The following is a 14,611-nucleotide window of genomic DNA, read 5'->3' on the forward strand; positions in this document are numbered from 1 at the left end:
ACATATAAATAGGCGCGTCGCTTCAGTAAGTCTCGCTGAAACTTCAGGAAGCTTCACTGATTCCAATTTGATAAAATCAGACGGTAATTATGTAAATACCAACGTGCATCATCGTCGTACTTGCTGTCTTAGGCAAACATTAGAATAGTTTTGCTTATGCAATATAACGTAAAATAAGCTCACGACTTACCAATTGGGGTAATCAGAGGTATATTTATCGGATATAATGGAATTAAGTACCCACACTTCACTGAGCTTTCTGTTAGATCAGCGTGATAGGTGGTGAGCCGTATCTATAATATTTAAATTATTAACTTTAACAAAATTGATGAAAATTGATGACGACCTCAGTGGTCCATTGGTTGAGCGTTGGGCTTACGATCCGGGTTCGATTCCAAAAGCCGTATCACAAAAATTACTTTGTGGTCCCTAGCTTGGTTAGAACATTCTGCTGATCATTTGATTGTCCGAAAGTAAGATGATCCGTGCTTCGGAAGGCACGTTAAGCCGTTGGTCCCGGTTACTATTTACTGATGCAAGTAAGTAGTCGTTACATGAGCCATGCCAGGGGCCCTTGGGCAGCTCAATGTAACTCTGAAAGCAGGGTTGATGAGGTTAGTACTCCCACAACCTACACTATAGAAAAAGAACAAAATTGATACAACCAAGACCTGTAACGTATGACGTAGACGTAATAGACGTTTTACATACTTACGTAAGTAATATTTTCCATCGCTCATTAGATGCCAACAACTCTACAAAAGTCTAGACTATTCATAGTATTATCCTTTCCAAATACTGCATACTACGTTCATCTTTCACTTCCCCAAATCCTATAGGTAAATACTTACTTACAAAAAAAAGAAAACAGTCATCTACGGACTGATAGCACCGCAGCGACGCGTGCGCCGCCGGAGCGTTAAAATAAAATGGAGCATCCAGCGTCAAGCGTTCTATTTTCGAATGTTTCCCGCGCACCGCACACCACACGCGCATTTCCCTCACGGCATCATCTGTAGGACATACTAATAGGACGTTCATAAATCTTGCTAAATAAGACATACCACTTTACGTCACTCTAACCTCTGTAATTGGGCGGATATTCCCTTGGGAAGGAAAGGTCAGATTGACAGTCGCTTCTGGCAAACACCGCTCCTGTTAGATCTTCAGGTTATGTAAGCGCACCCTATGAAAATTGGACAACGCTAGAATGGCACTCTCTGCATACTTACATAAAATCAGACCTGGAGACTTTGTTAAGTGTGCAATTGGGTACTTGACTGGGTCAAAGATAAATGATAAAATGTTAATCTAGAAATAGAAGCCAGTCTGAAATGATAATAAATCAATCTTATTTTATTTTTCCATATATTTTCGCAATATTATTAATGAATTCATCATCATCAATTTAAGAGCCACGCTCTTGTCGGTGTAGCATTTTCCATTCCAGTCTATCAAAGGCCAATTCCTTGACTTCCCTATAAGACACGACGTTAACCTTTTCTTTAATCTGTTCCATGTAACCTCTTCTTGGTCTTCCCCTTCCTCTCTTTCCTTCTAGCTTTCCTTCTATGATGTTTTTAATGAATTCGTCGTGTCTTATTAATTATTATTATTAATGAATTAAGTAACAACAATTAAGTATGCTGTTCTGGGAGCATATAAAAAACATAGAACACGTTCAGCTGCTTCTCTTCCCGGGCATGTCGTAAAAACCGACAGAGGGATTGTGTCCTCTAACATGATGGACTAATGTTATGGGCGATAGGCTGATCCCTTATCACCATAAGGTTCATCATATCCATCTTTGGACTTTAATAATTGTATCAACAGTGGCTGCAAGTTGTCTTTGATTACTTGTGGCTCTGCCCACCCCATTAGGGATTACGGGCGTGAGTTTATGTATGTATGTAATTAAGTAACAACGAGTACGACGTATGGCCGGTTTTATTGATGACGTCACAGTACAGTATTCCCATACAAATTCTAAAGAAAATTTTCGTTTTGACATTTCGTAAAAAGTATCTCATTTAGTCAAATGAGAATGAGACCTAGTCAGGTTGTCAAGTAGCCAATTTGGCTAAGACCCCTAAAGTCTTTACTGGAGGTAGGAGGTCAGGGACTAATGCCAGGGTACTTCCGTTAAATAGCCCGCCTTGTTCAAAGAACGCGTGATACATCGAAGTGTCACGGGTTTGAATCCCGCCTCATCGGCGTCCGAAGGACGATATCCCGACGACCCGATTACTCTAGCCATAGAGGCAGCCAATCACCTCGCGACACCAAACACTTCAGGGCCCCGATACCGACCCCGCCGGTGTGGTCGACGATTTCCCTCATTCAGCGCTTATCGCTATCGACCCACTAGGGTCGATTAATTCTTTCAAATATTTTTCCTCTCAGACGACGCCCTGAGCCGAGGTTCGCGCCCAACTGGGCACCCTCAGGCCTATTGTCTTAAACGTTGTACCGGGTGAGAGCCTTCAGCGCTCCCCATTTGTCCGGCCAAGTAGTTAATGTCATCTGCGGCAAATCTACAATAAGTCAAAAAAAAAAGTATCCCGCGTCGGTCTCTAAACTACTGAATTAGATTTTATGAGTTTGAACTCATGTTTGTATCATAGTTTCACGTGGTGTCCAGGTTTTGTGTCCGGTTAATGGCAATAGGCTCGCCCCCTATTACATTGGATGGCTAGGAGTGGCTGTTTACACTATACACGTCTGCCTACCTCTTCAGGGATACAGGCATGATGTGATGGCGCAGTTTTTGCTAACACAGTTAGCTCGACCATTACAGACGGCGATACGGCTCACCACCTATCCCGTTGGTCTAACAGAAAGCTCGGTGAGGTCTGGCTTAGTTCATCTTGTGATGGGTGTACGATAAGGTGCAAGAGTCCAATCAGTTTCTAGCAAAGTAATAAATTAACTGGTTGCACTTAAGACCTCCTGGTTCCTCCTATCGTTTCTGTATAGACCAAAAATACCTACAAAAAAATAAATTTTATAATTATGACAACTAATGGGGCATAATATTACACAAATAATTCGCTGGGCTCAGTGACGCCCAGAGGCACTTTTGCTCTTTCATTGTACCTCTGACTACCCCAATTGGGATATAGTCGTGAGAGTGCCTGCTTATACAGTCTGTTCATTACGCAGAAGAAAGAAGGAAAGAAAAAATATTTATTCGACATGCTTGTTGTTTTCACATATTAAAACAATAATACAATTATGAAAGTATGCCGAAACGGCTGACTGTTATGCTGAGGTGAAAACCTCAGCATAATGCGATAGCCTAGACTATGACGCTGATTTTCAGTTGGAACCGGTAAGGTAATCGGTAACACATTAAACAAAAAATGCACACGAATTCTAAGCACATTTTGAATTTTCTAATTAAGTACATATTTTAATTGAACGTGCTGAAAAGTAAAATATATTTTCAATAAAATAACTAAATAAAATAAAAGGTATTCGTGTATGTGTGTATGTTTGTATTCTTAGAAATACGCAGAAACCTATAGTACAAAGATCAGTGATGAAACTTGCTGTTATTTAGTTGATATCAGTACGTAGCCACTATTAGCTAATCTGTGGTAGGTATCAGGTAAAGCAAAATGGAAGATCAAACACATTGTTGCGGTAGATTTAGTGATTTCGGTTCTTTCCCTCTTATCTATAATGCTTATACCAATATTATGTAAGTATAATCAGGCAATGTAAATAAATACGTCAATCTAATGAGGCCCTTTTAGGAGAAACTTTCCTCTGAATTAGATCAAGAGCAGTGTACTTACCTAAAAAAGAAACTTCAATGTTGCTTCTGTTTTCTTATCGTGTGGGTTGTGTGTTGGATTACCAACCGCGTCAACCCTGCTGTCAGGGTTATTACTGAGCTGGCAAAGGCTTACATCAGTAAGTAGTAACCGGGACCAACGGCTTAACGTCTCATCCGAAGCACGGATCATCTTACTGTCGGACAATCAGATCAGCCTGTAATGTCCTAACCAAACTAGGGATCACAAAGTGATTTTTGTGATATGTCCTCATCGAGATTCGAACCCGGGCCCTCCGGATCGTGAGACCAGGCTGCTTCTGTGAGGGTCTTAATATAATTTTATAAACATAAATACATCTATAATAACAAGTACACAGGCAAGTCTACATACTCTTTTTAGTAGAAGCTTTTCTCTAAATTAAATAAAAAACGGTGTACAGTATAATGACACTTCAATGCTGCTTATCTGAGGGTCTTACTATAATAGAATGCATATAGCCCGGGTGCCTTCAATACCAGAGTGAACAGGCACCTTCTGGGCGAGCTCGCTCCATCTTAGGCCTCGTCAATGCCTTCGGGGAAGTCTGGGGCCAAGAGCAAACCCATCAAAAGTAAAAAAAAAACGTGTCATGGAAAATCCATTACATTTCCTCTGGCCTGTTCGTTAGGCAGTATGATTTCCTCCGTGCCTAGAGTAGGTACTTGAAATAGAAAATTTCCCTGGTTGTATCAATAACATAATTTTTGGAATTTGACTTCCCGTTTGGGGAAAGTTGAATTCGGAAGCAAATAACCTGATCATACGGTTCACCATTCCGTCCTGGGACGATAATAAAGAATGACTGGGGTGCATAGACCTTGTGTAACAAATAGACAACCAATCTTTATAAAAAAGTGCTCGTGGCGCATCTTGTTTTTTGTTTTGGCGTGACTTATTGTAGATTTGCCGCAGATGGCATTAACTACTTGGCCGGAGACATATCTTGTCACAAGCGACGGCGTGTAACGATACTGTACAGTACAACCGATATTGCACTTTATTTGAACAGCCATAACATCTTAATTTGAGGGAACGAACTTACTATACAATCTACATAATTTAATCAACCAAAACTGTTCGGTCGCTTTTGTAGAAAATCTCTTTAGCGATTGTGAGTCTATTTGTCTATAGGAGGTCAGTGCTGGGGTGATAGTCGTTTTATTGTTGATTTGTAGCTGTGCGTGGACTTTATATATGTATGGAAACAAATTCGGTAATTTCGAACCTAACGGGATTCGATCAGCGACCTTTGGAATTCCAGCGACACCAGGCTGGTGTTGGCCCACTGGGTCACGGCTGTCGACCATGAAGACATCTCTCCTTGAATCCAACAATGGGGCTACACCTACCGAATTCTGTCAGTGGGATCGTCTCGAGGTAATTTACAAGATGGCGCCGCACTTCCTGCTGCGCCCGCGTCACTCCCCGCTGACGTAAGATCGGAGATTTTGGACCGCGCCTGCGTGAATTGGTGAAGTGTGAAATGAAATAGGTAGTTAGGTCTAAATTTATTATACTTCCATACATTACTTTCAATTCACAGCCTAGCAAAACAATTACCAAAAACGACTTCATTTGAAATTGTATCTACCTAGATGTGAGTCGCTTTTAGTCAGTCGCTTTTTTACGTTTAAGTAAGTATGATTATGATCCATGAGCCCTTATTAGTAGCCAAAATTTTAGAAAAACATTTAAAAAATGCTCCACCAGAATTAAACTAGCCACTTTCTAAAATACATTCACTAAGATTGCGACATTTACCACTTCTGGACAATACAAGTTAAAAACCTTCAACAGGAAGCTTTTTCATTACTCACACTTGTAATATCAATTCTAACAATATATATGACATACTTACTTAGATCCATCCTTGAAACGAGATCTGTCAATAGTTTTGTTTTTAACCTACTTTGTTAGGCAATAACAAAATAGAGTGAATCATTAACTTGTAGTCCTTCGAAGAAATGGCAGTAACTCCCCTCGCTTCAACTTTTCCTTATTTTTATTTAAGGGTATTTTTGTGAACATACTTACTGAATTTTTTAGGTTCTTCTACGGAAGACGTTAAACGCAATGCAAACAGTGGCGGCAATTTCTTGAAATCTTTAAGTTTGTAGGTATGAAGCTGTCGACGCGGCTTCATACAAACTCTGCCCACACCTGACCGCTCCCGGCCAGTAGGCCTATGTGTGTATTGAGTTATAGTTGTTAATTTTGGCTTTTACAGAAGCGACTACCATATGCTCATCCGAAGGGAAAACCAGGCAAATAGTAAAGGAACTTTTCCCCACAATATGACTAAAGTCGGGCAAATTATGATTATTACCTATATAGATACAATAATTTTCCCTCAAGCAAATATTTTTCCCCATAGGGAAATAATACTTTTTGTTTCGATTCGGGTAAAATAGATGATTTATTAGAATTATAACCGCCATACATTCCGTTTCTGACTAAACGGAAATACCTATTGACCTCTTCTTTAATAAAAAAAACACGTTGATATAGATCGACCACCATAAATAGCACCTTCCAAATTAGAAAAATATATTAAGATAAAATAATAAAACCTAATGGAATTAATATATTCCTAACGTATCCTGTTTGAGTCGAAATACAGTTCTTGATTTGGAACTGGCATTTTGTATTTAAAATAACATAAATCAAACTTTTTTACTATTTACTTACTTAAGTAAGTAGGCAATAAAATAATATTTGTGACGAGGACTAAATTCTATAGCTTTTAATTCCTTCTTTTTCTTCTATCGTGTGGGTAGTGAACCGTGGTGTCAGGGTTATTATTGCGCCGCGAAAGGCCTCTGTGGCTCATGTAACGACTACTTACTTGCATCAGTAAGTAGTAACTAGGACCAACGACTTAACGTGTCTTCCGAAGCACGGATCATCTTACTTTTAGAACAATCAGGTGATCAGCCTGTAATGTCCTAACCAAACTAGAGATCAGAAAGTAATTTTTGAGATTCGAACTCATGACCTCCGGATCGTGGGCTCAACGCTCAACCACTGGACCACGGAGGCCTCGGAGTTCCTTCTTATATTAATTCTTTCAGAATCAGAATCAGAATCATTTATTCAACGTAATTATCATGGATAAACTTGTTGAAGGTCAATGTAACATTTTTGAATTTACGTCATTTCGCAAGGTGTTATGGCTGAGGAGAAGAAAGGACAAGAAACTGCAACAGCAACACATCTTTTAAATCAATGAGGGTACATTACAAGTTATTTAATAACTAGAGGAACACATTCAATACCAGACATTTTTATCATTTAGGTAATCATTAATCTTATAATAGGCTTTTTTACATAAAGTAAGCTTCACTTGAGCTTTAAATTTATTCTCTGACAAATTTAAAATATTATCTGGTATTTTATTGTAAAAACGTACATAACCCCAAAAAAGATGAATTTAATTTACTTAATCTAGAATTTTGAACAACAATTTTATTTTTATTCCTTGTATTGTAGGTATGCCTTTCATATTCGTTATCTGTGTCTTAACGATCGTATTCTTGCAGAGTATGATCCCGATTCTAGTAGGTAAGTACGGTCACGAGCATAAATATGTATACACTTTGGTACCATGTCACATCAACTTTTTTGACAAATTGAACGGTAAGTCTCACTAAATGTCAAATATGTTAGTGCGACACAGTCCTAAAGTGGGTACATGATATTGCTCATGACTGTACGATCCAGACCCTCAAAACTGGATTTATTTTTAAATTAATAACGTTGAGCATCGCGATACGTCACATAAAAAATAAAGCTTATTTTCGATAATCTATTTCGGTAACATCGATTTTACTTATAAGTACTAGATTACATCAATCGATTGACAGTTGATACTCTTAGTGCACCTGTTGTGTCAATTTTGCGTACGGGTTTGCCTTCGGGGTTGATTACTTACGTGCATACGTATCTGCGAGCCATTCGGGGATTCCTGCGCATGCGTGTTCACTAAAATGTACCGCTATCAGATCCCTGTCCTTTGACTTTAGGTTTATATTCTCCCACGGTTTAAATACCGGATCCATTTTGAAATGGTCGAGTAATATATATGTGCTGACAAATGCGCACGGCAATTGAGTGAAGTATATACTACCAAAATCAATCTGTACGTTTTGTAAACAAATTCTATCGTGACGTGTAAATTATTATCTTTATCTTTTGGAGGGCCATCGTATTATCAATCTTGATTGTTGTCGCAAATTAGCATACGTAATACCTACTTATTCCTTCAAATTCTATAAAAACAGTGCATTAGGTTAGTTGATACTTAGACATAAAACAATTTCCGTTAAAAAGTGGTGGAACAAACGTTGTAGTCTCCAATTTTTTTTTTTTTTTTTTATTGTTTTACATTTTCAATTACAACGCAAGGTAAGTTTTCGTAATATATATTTTTTCATTTTTAATTCCCAAGAAAAGCTTTTAATATAAAATATAATTTAAAAAATGCTTTCGATTTCATAATTTTTTTTTCATACGGAATTATAATCACTATCACAGAACAGAGAAGGTCGAAGTTTATTTTGTTAATTTAAAAAGTTCTGATAACGTCATCAAAAGAATTCTGCCCCCAATGTCACTCGGATGGCATCCGAATTTAAATCGGCCTTATCTTTTTTCTAATAGAGATTATAATAATAATTCCATATAAAACTGAACTTCTGGCAGCGCGTACGATGAACTTTTGTCTGCTTTCAGCTTTAATTAGATGTAATACAACATAACATAAACAGCCTATATACGTCCCACTGCTGGGCACAGGCCTCCCCTCAATCAACCGAAGGGAGTATGGAGCATCCACCACGCTGCTCCAATGCGTGTTGGTGGAGGTGTTTTTACGGCTAATAGCCAGGACCAACAGCTTAACTTGCCCTCCGAAGCACGGAGTCATCTTACTATTTCGGACAATCAGGTGACTCAAGCCTGAAAAGTCCTTACCAAACAAAAGACAGTCTCACAAAGTAATTTCGACAATATCCCTCCTCCAGATCGTGAGCCTAACGCTCTAACAACTAGACCACTGAGGCTGTGGTTATACAACAAATGACCGATAAATATAACTAGGTACAAGTACGTATCGAGCATCAGAATTACAAGTGAAGGCCTAACCATACGTATAAGATTAATCACGATTTAATTTGACAGGAAAATGGTGAACAAAATTGTTTTTGTCGCGTTCCTGATGCTGGCCTGTGCAGTCGACCTCTATTCGTGTATACCTGTTAGCAGGAACGATCCAGGTATGTAAAGAATAAATATTTTTGATTTCACTTTTAACCATTCCCGGAATCAACACATAGAAGTTTGAGTCGGGAACGAGACATGCTACCTTTTTTTTTTTGACGTTGGGAAATGCGTTACGCATACCACGCCGCCCGGGGGGACGACGTGGTTATGTGGGACTCCCCGGGTGTCGCCACCCGGTATACCCAACGAGACATGCTACCTAAATAGGACGTGGCGGATTATATATGTATAACTATTTAACTTCAGCCTGTAAGTACGTGTTTTTTGCAAGAGTTATCATAGTTGAGTAACATACATACATACATAAACTCACGCCCGTAATCCCTAATGGGGTGGGCAGAGCCACAAGTAATCAAAGACAACTTGCAGCCACTGTTGATACGAAGTCCAAAGATGGATATGATGAACCTTATGGTGATAAGGGATCAGCCTATCGCCCATAACATTAGTCCATCATGTTAGAGGACACAATCCCTCTGTCGGTTTTTACGACATGCCCGGGAAGAGAAGCAGCTGAACGTGTTCTATGTTTTTTATGTGCTCCCAGAACAGCATGGAAGCATAGTTGAGTAAATTTATAGTAAAGTAGGTACACATAATTATATAGTAAAGTACTTACGCAATAATTAACATTTTCAGTTACACCTATAACAAAGACAATCTGACTATGAATCAGTGCATAGATTTATTTCAATGAGAGAATTTCCAATCGACGTTCCCTAAACACACGATAGATGGCGTTGTTCACTTTTAACGTGATAATTACCTATTGCTGGGGTACATAGGTAACTATTCAGATTTATTTTTTACATGACTTATTGTAGATTTGCCGCAGATGGCATTAACTACTTGGCCGGACAAGTGGGGAGCGCTGAGAGCTCTCACCCGGTACAAAATTTAAGACAACAGGCCTGAGGGTGCCCAGTTGGGCGCGAACCTCTGCTCAAGGCGTCGTCTGAGAGGAAGAATATTTGAATGACTTAATCGACCCTAGTGGGTCGATGGCGATAAGCGCTGAATGAGGGAAATCGTCGACCACGCCGGCGGGGTCGGTATCGGGGTTCTGAAGTGTTTGGTGTTGCCAGCTGATTGGCTGCCTCTATGGTTCAAAAATGTAATGTAATGCCAGAAGCATCTTTATGAAAGTAACAATTACTTGATATTTGGATCACATCATGTATAGAATGATGTTGTTACCTATATTGCTTTTCTTTATTTTGATCAGAATAATAATGGATGGAAGTTTTAATTGTACCTTAGTGTAGTAAAAAGTACCCAAAAATAAAGGTAACAGATGCATATGTCTGTAATCCATGAACGAAGAAAAAACTTAACAACGCCATCTATCGTGTTTTTGGGGAACGCCGATTGGAAAGTCGCTCATTGACTTTGAAAGAAATTATATCAAAACTTGGTAATGAATAATGGAATTGGCCCTTATGTCGTGTTTAAGAGGATAGATTAGATTATACGATAAGATATTGGTTGACAATGAATTGAAGAGATACCCACAGACGTCATAAAATTTCGGAAAAGTCCCTTTTTCTGAAATTTAACATCTGATCACCTGATTGTCCGAAAGTAAGATGATCCGTGCTTCGGAAGGCACGTTAAGCCGTTGGTCCCGGTTACTACTTACTGATGCAAGTTCGTAGTCGTTACGTGAGCCATGTCAGGGGCTTTGGCGGTTCAATAGTAACCCTGACACCAGGGTTGATGGGGTTGGTAATCTACCTCACAACCCACACGATAGAAGAAGCCGGAAATCTTCTTTTACTGAATGAAAATTAAAAAAAAAATAATATCAATATCAGAAATACTTACAATATTATTTAAGTCTATAAAAATAGGAAGGAAAACTTAGTTACTTATGTAAAATATTATTATCTTGTTTTCCGTGTGTTTTACTATAACAATGGAATAGTCAGAGATAGGTTTTTAGTAGGTACATATTTTACTTATAATAGGAAGTCCTAAAACAGATATGATACCCCATTACGGTGACAGGTGATCATTACCCTTTACCCATATGTTAATTCCTGTAGACACCATCTAATTTTCAATTATACCTGTACCTGTCATTTTCTTATCCGCCGAAAAGGAAAGGGACGGATAATCGACAGGTATAAAATTAATCTAACACACGTCAATTTTAGGTATTCATTTAAAAAATCCCTCCCAAAATTTTATATTGACCAATAACCCGACTGAATTAAGTTGACAGCACACGTCAAACGGGTTGCATATCAGCGAGATGCTTATTTTATTCGCCCGGGTTATTCATTCATTTTAAAATTAACGATTGTCAATCAACCGTCCTTTTCACTTTCGGTGGATTAGAAAAAGACGGGTATAACTTAAAATACAATTAGGAGGGGTCTGCAGGAATCGGGGCCATTATGTTACTATAGTCTTATAATAGTCCAATACGTTAGAAATGACTTAATCTCTCTGTCGCAATTGACGATATGCCTGGAAAGATAAACCATTGAACGTGTTCTGAACTACACTCGTAACTGTCTACTTAATTTTTTTTTTGACGTGACTTATTGTAGATTTGCCGCAGATGGCATTAACTACTTGGCCGGACAAATGGAGAGCGCTGAAGGCTCTCACCAGGTTGCCTTCTTACAAGAATGCTCACTCAACTTGTTATTTTGGTAGTAATCGTAACCAGAGCACAATGGGGTGCGCAGCCGGCTCGCGGCTTCACCAACCTGAACACACCTGTACCCCTCGTGGTGATCCATCATAGCAGCGTCCCCGGCGCATGCTTCAACCAGAACGCCTGCAGTCAAGCCATGCGCAGCATGCAGAACACGCACCAGAACGTCAACGGATGGGTCGACATTGGATACAAGTAAGTAGATTTATGGTTGTCTTTCCAGTCAGGAAGCTAGTGATTCAGGCACTGATGTATATAAATAATATACGTTACTGTTTCATTGGATTTAGGCGTTTACTGGGTTCAGCTTAATGTTAGAATGTTAGATCACATCTTCGTTTCTTATTAAGGTGCGATTTTGGTTAAAACCATGAACCTATATTCAACCAAAACAAGTGTTAGAAATACATATATTAAAAACCCCGCCTAATGTACTCTTTCTGTTTCTCTTTTGTTTTGTGTTTATATGTATTTCTTTTGTGTACAATAAGGTATTTGTTATATAATGTTATGTTCATATCTTAACAAGCATTTCCTGGACAAATGTATGGGCTCATTGTCGAAAATTAGACTTATATCACAGAAACTGTACTAACTGAGATGCCTAGTCTTTTGTTTTTTTTTTTGACGTGACTTATTGTAGATTTGCAGTAGATGTCATTAACTAGTTGGCCGGACAAATGGTGAGCGCTGTGGGCTCTCACCCGGTACAAAATTTAAGACAACAGGGCGTCGTCTGAGAGGAAGAATATTTAATTTGAAAGAATTAATCGACCCTAGTGTGTCTAAGATAAGCGCTGAATGAGGGAAAAGAGAGTATTGATATTAAAAGTTTGTAGAGATAATGTTCTATAATATAACTAATTCCCAGACAAATCAACTAGAAGGTCTTAAGTGCAATCAGTCTGTTAATCTATTAAGAACTTTGCGAGAAACTGACTCAGCTTTCTTTTAAAGCTTGTATTACGGTCACGAGCATTAAAATGTTTACACTTTGGTACCATGTCACATTCACTTTTTTGACAAATTGAACTGTAAATCTCACTAAATGTCAAATATGTTAGTACGACAGAGTCCTAAAGTGGGTACATTATATTGCTCATGACTGTTTCCATGGTAGATACATGTCGTAACTTTATTTTTGTTTCAGTTTCGCAGTAGGCAGTGACGGCTTGGTTTACGAAGGTCGAGGGTGGAACCGGGTTGGAGCTCACGCCGCGCCTCACAACAGCAACAGTATCGGCATCGTACTCATTGGACACTGGGTTTGTGAGTATCAAGCTTAACCTTTAGAATGTGTACACGAGGATCTACGAAAAATCTATCGTGTTTGATATCTCGACCGAAAAGTTACAGAAACTAAACGTGAAAATGCGACGCAATAAAAAAAAAAAGCTTAGTTAGCATCAACTCAGCAATTAAGTAGCGTGGTAGAATATGCTTTATTTCCGGGCCTATATAATCTGTAAGCGGAATCTTGTCCCAGCAGTATTATAAACAATAGTCAAGTGTTGCTACTACTTAGGGGTCGTCTGACTACTATAGAGTGTGTGTTGGGAGAAAGCTCGGCGAAGCGTGTGTACTCAGTTCAACTTGCGATGGATGTACTTCTCACTACCCCAATCTTCTTCTATCGTGTGGATTGTTAGGTGGATTACCAACCTCATCAACCCTGGTGTCAGGGTTATTATTGAGCCGCCAAAGGCTCCTGACATGACTCGTGTAACGACTATGTACTTACATCAGTAAGTAGTAACCGGGACCAACGGCTTAACGTGTCACGGATCATCTTACTTATTGGACAAGGAATTGGACAGCCTGACTACCCCAATCGCAAGACACAGTCGCGAGCTTATGCATGTTGTAACGTTTGTGTGTGTTGTGTTCTTTATTTAAAGTTAATGAGATTCATTTATGTTCCAGCGGCGACCCCCCCTGCTTTGCAACTGCAGACGACTCAACGGCTCATCGCATTGGGCGTGCGGCTCGGCTTCATCCGCCCACAATACTCGCTAATAGGCCACCGACAAGTGAGCGCTACCGAGTGCCCCGGCCAAGCTCTCTTCAATCAAATTTCAAGATGGCCGAACTTCACCCCCAATTTTCAGTTTGAAGAAAATGATGTTTAATGAAAACGATTAAGCTTACCTGTACTATTGTTTTATTTGTATGTTCCTTGTTTCTGTTTTATTGTGTACAAATATCATCATCATCATCAGCCGTACGACGCCCACTGCTGGGCGTAGACCTCCCCCAAGGAAAACCAGCCCAATACAGGTTAAGTCACATACCTCCGAAAATGCATTTCTCGGGAAATACGAATAATAATTGCATCATATTAGACTGCTGAAATTAGTAAATATATTTTCTTTAGCGTACACTTTTAAGCTTATCAATTTATCACGTCACAATCAGCGACATAAACATATTTTTTTGATCCTCCAACTTTTCCTTATAGAAAAAATACCCTTAGAGCCTGAGCATCATAGAGCAACGCGGACCTTCGGCAGACCGGCTGAGCATAATATTGAATAACAAAAATATTTCATGCCTAATATTTTTATCTCATAACTCATAACATTTACATACATACATACATAAACTCACGCCTATTTCCCACCGGGGTAAGCAGAGACTATAGAATTCCATAATAGGTTTACGAAAGCGATATATAAGACGAAGGTTGTTGGTAGGGCTGGCAGAGGAAGACCTAGAAAGAAGGACGTACATTGACTAAATTGGAAATTGGAAAATATTTAGTACGATCTACTCTAAACCGGCGTGCGTGTATGAAACGATTGATAGATTTGGAGGAAGCAAGAGAAGAGTGTCCAGATCGAAGCAA

General features: G+C 39.1%; 1 protein-coding gene across 1 annotated transcript; it reads left to right on the forward strand.

The window, feature by feature from the left end:
- Nucleotides 1–64: 64 nt before the first annotated feature.
- Nucleotides 65–13,913, forward strand: LOC126376066 (peptidoglycan-recognition protein LB-like). The gene is made up of 5 exons (XM_050023233.1): nucleotides 65–83; nucleotides 9,000–9,094; nucleotides 11,766–11,961; nucleotides 12,917–13,035; nucleotides 13,690–13,913. Exons 2-5 carry the CDS (start codon nucleotides 9,004–9,006, stop codon nucleotides 13,893–13,895), a joined length of 612 nt encoding a protein of 203 aa, XP_049879190.1. The 5' UTR covers nucleotides 65–83; nucleotides 9,000–9,003; the 3' UTR covers nucleotides 13,896–13,913.
- Nucleotides 13,914–14,611: the final 698 nt, after the last annotated feature.

Source organism: Pectinophora gossypiella, chromosome 20 (assembly GCF_024362695.1).
Source record: "Pectinophora gossypiella chromosome 20, ilPecGoss1.1, whole genome shotgun sequence".
Taxonomy (NCBI): domain Eukaryota; kingdom Metazoa; phylum Arthropoda; class Insecta; order Lepidoptera; family Gelechiidae; genus Pectinophora; species Pectinophora gossypiella.